Genomic DNA, 6,570 nt, shown 5'->3' with positions numbered 1-6,570 from the left:
TTGAGACTAAAATTGGACCAATCAGACCAATTTAATCAGAAACTAATCAGGTTGCTAGTTTGGATAAGTAAAATTAGTAGTAGAAAATTAGTTTTGAACTAATATTTAAAAAATAGATATTTTTTATTTCTTCAAATGATTTTACTATAAATAGAGGTTCATACGTGAAATGTAGTTATTAAATTATGATTTTCTATATTGTATGGGATGTAATATAATCCTTATATGCTTTATTTCTTCTTTTTTCAATTTTCTGTTGTTCTATGTTAATTTTTTACTTATATATATGTTATATTGTAAAAGTTCTATCCTTTTGTCCCAATGAATCTTAATTAACTTAGCCACGTATTGACTACTACCGTTGTTTACTGTAAAATTAGAATCGTAATTCAATGGTAGAAATAGCGCAGGTTTCATTGTTCAATCTGGTCTTGGCATACACTACATTTATTCATAATTACATACACTGTGGTCCTGTTAAGAAATTTTTCTATAAATTCTGATAAATTAAAATGAACTTACGTTTAATTTTAAAAAAGATGAAGGAAAAAGTTATACAAGACGATTTAAACTTAAAAGGGAGACTCACTGCATTTCAGCTTAATGTTACTAATGTTTATAAAGAAATTTATTAGAACAGGAGTTATGCAGTGAAGAAGTATAACAATATTACTAACTGAAGTTTCAACAGGTATTTAGCAGAGACAGACATATCTACAACAGAGAGTTTAGTATGTTTATGCTTTATTTACTGTCCATCCCTGCGAGTACCCAAATCAGAAGCAACTTGAGCTGCTCTGGTTAGAGCACCTGACACCCACAAGGCTCCTTTTGAAAAATAGCTGCTGTTTACAAAAGAGTTTGCAGCCGCAGCTACCGATCTTCCCGCTGTGGATGCTGCCGCAATGGTTGTTTCAGAGACATTATATCTCTGATCTACAGATTTAACAGCTCCAATACCAGCAGATATCTTATCTGTGAGGCCAATTCTCTGGCTGAGTTCAGAAACCTTTGCTGTTGCAGTGGCAGAAACCAGATGAGACTCGTCAAATTCTTTAGCCTTAGCTAGGGCATCCTTGCTGAGAACATATCCCTTTGCTACCATGGTCTTTACGACTTCTTGGGCCATGGTGACTGCTTCTCCAGCAGAGGAAACAAATTGACTGTTCTGTGTCTGGAAGAGAAAATGTGGAAATATAGAATGTCACGCCATGAGCAGAAAGCCATAATAATTAGCAATTTATGCATTGAGAGAAATATATATACATACAGTTGAGGCAGCCTCGTCCCCGTAACTACTAGAGGGCCCGTTCCAAAAATCAAACTCATTTTCATATTGCCCCCATCGTGTTATGCATACGCGTTGATCTAAAATTGTGGCTCCCTAACAGAACATATTAGGAAGAAAGGCAAAAATTATTAGACACTACTCACTAGGAAGATGTTACTTGATGTATACCTGCATGCTATTTACAATAGAATGACTAGTTCATTACATTCAGTTAGTGAACTATGCAGTTATTCAGTTGTTATATTAGGAGGCATGGCTACAGATTCAGTACCTGTAAATACGACATTCGACAACAACTGATTCCAGTGTTATATAGAAGAACAAATAAAAAGTAAACTAAGAAAATAGAAGGCTGTAATTTATAATTGCAAGCACACCATTACAAGCATGTCACTGCTCTTCATATAGAGCTAAAACATAACAGAAAATTTTGAAAAAAAAGCACAACCAAATCAGTGCCCATAAAAGCATAATATAACAAAAAAAAAATCACAATACCATCATCTAAAGACTCTGTCAACTGACGATTAATTTAGTAACATCTTTGGCTGAATAACCAAGGCATTTTCCAACAGATTCAGTGACAATGTTCATTTTCATAAATTTAAAGTCATTTTACGAAGAACATATTACGGAACTTATCACTGAGGCAACTTAATAACTAGTAGGGTACTTGACTGTTCCCGTGTCATCGATATACAAGTATTCTGGACATGGGTTTGTTAAATACTCACACTGAGCAAGCATGCAGTTTCTTGTGAATATGCATCTTTGAAAGTCACATACGCAGTACAAGCATAATCACCAGACCTGTACTCAGCAACAACCAGCCATCAGATCAAACTTTAAAGCCAAAAATTAATAATATCTCAAACAAACAAATGTGGTAAAATCCAAAACTTGGTAATTTCAGTTGGACTGCTAAAACAGACACTACCAAACATGAATGATCAATCCTCTTTCACAGGCAGGAAAAATAAAAATAATTCCTCTATGGAAAAGCTTAATAGAGTTAACAAATTCAAAAGCACCAAATGAATATTTATATTGATATCCAAAATGTCTTATTAATTTCAATTCGTCTGGGTGGTGTAGTTGGTTATCACGCTAGTCTCACACACTAGAGGTCCCCGGTTCGAACCCGGGCTCAGACATTTTTCTAAAATTACGTTTATTAAATTTAATTTTATGGTAAAAACATGGGCCTCACAAATTTGTCCCTCCCAAGCGCAATTTTCGAGAAAAAACAATTCCACTGGATCTTTATTTTTTAGTTTAATTTTGAAGGAAATTCAGTTTAAGCTTTTTGCAGAAAGATGACAACAGGTGCTCCCACTAACTGCACTTTAAAGTGAGCCTCCCCCTTGAAGCTTGAAGATCCACAAACCTAGCTTAAGTGAGGTATGTATGCTCATTTAAGCAAGCCAACTTTTCTCCCTAAAGCAAATCTATCACTTGAGGTCCACGAAACCTGTATTTAAAAGCCTAAGGAGCCAAAAAGAAAATATACTTTTGGAGGCTATGAATGAAGCATTTCGAAGAGAGGTGACTATGAGGGCTTCTATGCTCAAGGGATGCTCTAAAAGAATTTCTTCATCATGTTTTCTATCATTCATGGCTATGACTAGGATCGAACTTGTCGTTGCAGAAACAACACAATCCTTTATAACAATGAATATATTCTTTGCTTGAGAGAGGTGTTTGTATTTAGTGTGGGGGGGAGGAGCCAGCAATGAGGGCAAAGGAGCACGAACGGCCAGAGGTGGGCCAACCACTAGAGGTGGAAAAGTTGAAGGAGAAGAAGAGATAGTTACCGGTGGAGGATGAGTGCAAAAAGAGCAGTGTCAATGGTCAAATTTGTCTTCCTGTAAACACGCTACTTGGGGAAGCAAGACTGGTTTATGCACTTGAACTCTTGTCTAATTGCTGGTGAGAGACCAGAGTTGAAACAACTCAAAAGAAAAGGTGAGGCAACCCCACAATGCAATTAGCCAAGCGTTTAAATTTTGTAAGGAAAGAAGGGTTAACAGAGTCGTGTTGTGCTAACTTGAAGAGAGTGCTGCAGGGGTTGTCAGAGTTAGACAGCAAATCGCATCTCAAGCACCTATAATAAGCCTTGCCAAAATAGGATAAGGTCACTGGTACATACACTAATACCAACTAAGAGTTGATCCTTCCATGTAGAATGACACAATGGAAAGTTGTTCAGATTCAGGAGTGCTGAGGTACTCAATATTTTGAAATTTGAAGATCCACCGGATAGCTTCAGTTAAAGGTGGTGGGGAATGAATGAAACAGGGGAAGTAGATTGAGGGATGGAGAGAGAAGATCATTGAGTGAGAATTGTATCAATCTTGGCTGAGAGATATTTTTGAGTGGATGCTTGAGTGGAGTAATTCTTGGTAAGGAGCTTCACAGACTCCTCCAACAGGTATTATCATCCATAACAATGAAAGCACTAAATTGATATGAACACAACAAATTTCCTTGAGTTCAAGGCCAACTCTAAAACACAAACAAATAAATTGATAATTATCTTGCTTCTATTACTCTGCATGGTCTATATAAAGGATGGCTCAATACATCAATGGTAACAGACAAATGCAAAGATGCAATGACAGAATGATGCAATGGTGAAATAACATAATGTCTATGTGGCAATAACAAACTAAAGGAATATAACAGAATATGAAATGTGAATTCTATCTTGATTGAGATCTGAATCTTCAGTCACCATAACGACTGGGGTTGAGAATGTTCCTTTTGGGCCTGTCTTCTTCTACTGAATGCTCCTCATTACTAAGTGTATTCCCCTCTCTATCACTAATTTTCCACGTTTGCTGGGGTTTAATTTAATGTAATTAAACTACTTCCATGTGATTACTGTTTCTCTATCAAAAAAGTTGTTATTGTTATCTTTTATACTTATTGTCTATTTTTAGATTGATCGCCAATTTACTTGATCCTATGTTTACTTGTTCTAAAAAACTCATTTGGAATTGCAAATTGGAAAAGACAAACTCAATTAGAATTGGTCATCACTAAAACCTCTTTTATTAAAATAAGTATTGGCTACACCAAGCCAAGAGATTGGTTGTGGAATCAAGGAACTTGGATTCTTTTGCTTAATGAACCAAGGCTAGTATAAAAATAAGGGTTAATGATAACATAGTTTTATTGGAATAGGAATAATAGACAATGCATGGTGTGTTAGTTTAGTGAAGTTAAACACAGCCATTCTTACAATTTTAACAACCCCTTTTCTCTAGCATACCAAGTATTCGATGAAATTCCCATGTAGCTTTCCTTACCTTAAACTCTTTACTTTCTACAATTTTTTTACTCTTGCCAAAATCCAATTGTAGAGTAAAAATAGTTATACCATTAGAGAGCCCATGTTCGCTATATAGGCCTAACGACTTTTCCTGCCAAAACTACTCCGATGTAAGGCAGATTTGCCAACTGGGTATGAATTTAATCAATTTTCCCCTCATAGTCGGAGTTATTGCAGATAACAACTATATGATACCTAATCACCTCTGTACTGAATCCCTTCCTTTGCTGAGCACAACCAGCCGGAAATCGCCTTAGCTATGTCCACATATGGTTTGTGAACCAAACACGATTAACATTTATAGTTTCTTCCAATTCGGATTCACAGCTATGACGAGTCAACAATTACAATCAACAAGTACAAAAATTTGAGCTATGCTATGAAACTTAATAAAATCAACATCATCAGCAATTAAGAATTACCCAATTCAAAATAAAAGTATAATTTTTCTAAGGAGAAAGAATCATTTAAATTAAAAGCTTACCTTATAATTTCAACGGTCTCAATGACACCAGAGAAAGCAAAGAAGTCACGGACATCCTTCTCAGTGACTTTTGGAGAGAGACCCGTAACCTCTACAGCGTACCCACCAGAACTCATCTTTCTCAGCTGTGTTCTGAAACTACAAGGGAATAATTAACTAGAACATTCCAGAAGATTAAAACAAAAAGGAGAATGATAACTCAGGGCACTTAAGAAAGCAAATTAATGAAGGTTTCAATTATTTTATTTTGAAACAAGTGATAGTTAAAGATTCAATATAAAGAAGAGTAATAACAAGAAAGAAAATGTGAAAATGAAAGTTTAATAGCAAATATTATTAGAAAAAGAAAATAAATTCCAAAAATAATAAGAAAATAAAAATTACATGCTCACAAATATTTTTCGCACAACCATTCTCTGAAAATATATTTGTTATAGGAATTCATAAAATAGATATTATGTTTCCATATCATCTTCATCGCTTTCTTCTAAGCACATAAGTCTAATAAATATATATAAATCTAGCATTTTTTTACAAACTATTCATTATTGTGACATGCTGGTTGCATTCCATACGATTAGGACTCTTTACTTCATTTTTTTTTTCAACAAAGTCTTACCCTAAATGCTAATGCAGTTTTTTTCCTAATTTTAGACAATTTTTCCTTTCTTTTTATTAAACTCGGGTTGTGTTTAAAAAAATTACAAATTTATAAGACGATTATAATAGGAAAAAATTGTGTGATGTTATTACAATTTTTATCATGTCATGTAAAAGTGATACATTTTTAGTATTAAGTTTAAAATCATGTAAGACACAATTTTGATTAAAGATTATTTTTAAGGTTAATTACAGGAAAGTTAGTGTTACTCTCACACAACTTTAGTTTTATTAAAAAAAATGTTTGTTTTTAAAAAATTGAAATAATTAATTGAATTATTAATTTAAAAAAATTTATAAAATGGTATTTGTTCTTACAACAAGGATCAAGAACACTAGAATAAGGTTGATAAGATCAACTCCTTTACAAATCTTCCGAACTTGGGCTGGACTCTCTCGGCTTCTCCTCGAGTTGGGCTCTCGGCTTCTTCTCGGGTTGGGCTCTCGCGGCTTCTTCTCGAGTCGGGCTTTCGGCTTCTTCTCGGGTTGGGCTCTCGCGGCTTCTACTCGAGTTTGGCTCTCGGCTTCTTCTCGGGTTGGGCTCTCGCGACTCCTACTCGAGTTTGGCTCTCGGCTTCTTCTCGGGTTGGGCTCTCGGCTTCTTCTCCTCACAGGTGGGTGTGTGTACCTGCAAGGCGCTCCGATGCCAAAGTCAGATATAGTTTTATGTTCATCAGATCAATTGAATCTTACTTACCTCTTGAGTTGAACCTCTATTTATAAGGCTCTCTTATTGGGCTTAAGAGTTACTTGGGTCTTTTCTTTTTGCACCTAACATTTTGAAAACACACACCTGTATAT

At 35.1% G+C, this 6,570-nt stretch overlaps 1 protein-coding gene and 1 non-coding gene across 3 annotated transcripts; one reads left to right on the top strand and one right to left on the bottom strand.

Moving 5' to 3' along the window:
• Positions 1-565: 565 nt before the first annotated feature.
• Positions 566-5,588, bottom strand: LOC137810778 (binding partner of ACD11 1). 2 transcript variants are annotated; one of them, XM_068612202.1, is made up of 5 exons: positions 5,494-5,588; positions 5,110-5,247; positions 2,026-2,101; positions 1,271-1,384; positions 566-1,174 (listed from the first exon to the last, which is right to left on the bottom strand). In XM_068612202.1, exons 1-5 carry the CDS (start codon positions 5,520-5,522, stop codon positions 749-751), a joined length of 783 nt encoding a protein of 260 aa, XP_068468303.1. In that variant the 5' UTR covers positions 5,523-5,588; the 3' UTR covers positions 566-748. The 2 variants fall into 2 exon arrangements, with proteins under 2 accessions (XP_068468303.1, XP_068468302.1); XM_068612201.1 differs by having other exon boundaries at positions 5,502-5,585.
• On the top strand, positions 2,372-2,445 carry TRNAV-CAC (transfer RNA valine (anticodon CAC)). The gene has a single exon. It is a non-coding gene; the product is annotated as a tRNA-Val (tRNA).
• Positions 5,589-6,570: the final 982 nt, after the last annotated feature.

The sequence above is a fragment of the Phaseolus vulgaris genome, chromosome 2, assembly GCF_000499845.2.
Source record: "Phaseolus vulgaris cultivar G19833 chromosome 2, P. vulgaris v2.0, whole genome shotgun sequence".
In the NCBI taxonomy this organism is placed as follows: domain Eukaryota; kingdom Viridiplantae; phylum Streptophyta; class Magnoliopsida; order Fabales; family Fabaceae; genus Phaseolus; species Phaseolus vulgaris.
Note: the sequence above shows the minus strand (reverse complement) of the source record. Positions and strands in the feature narration are given on the sequence as shown.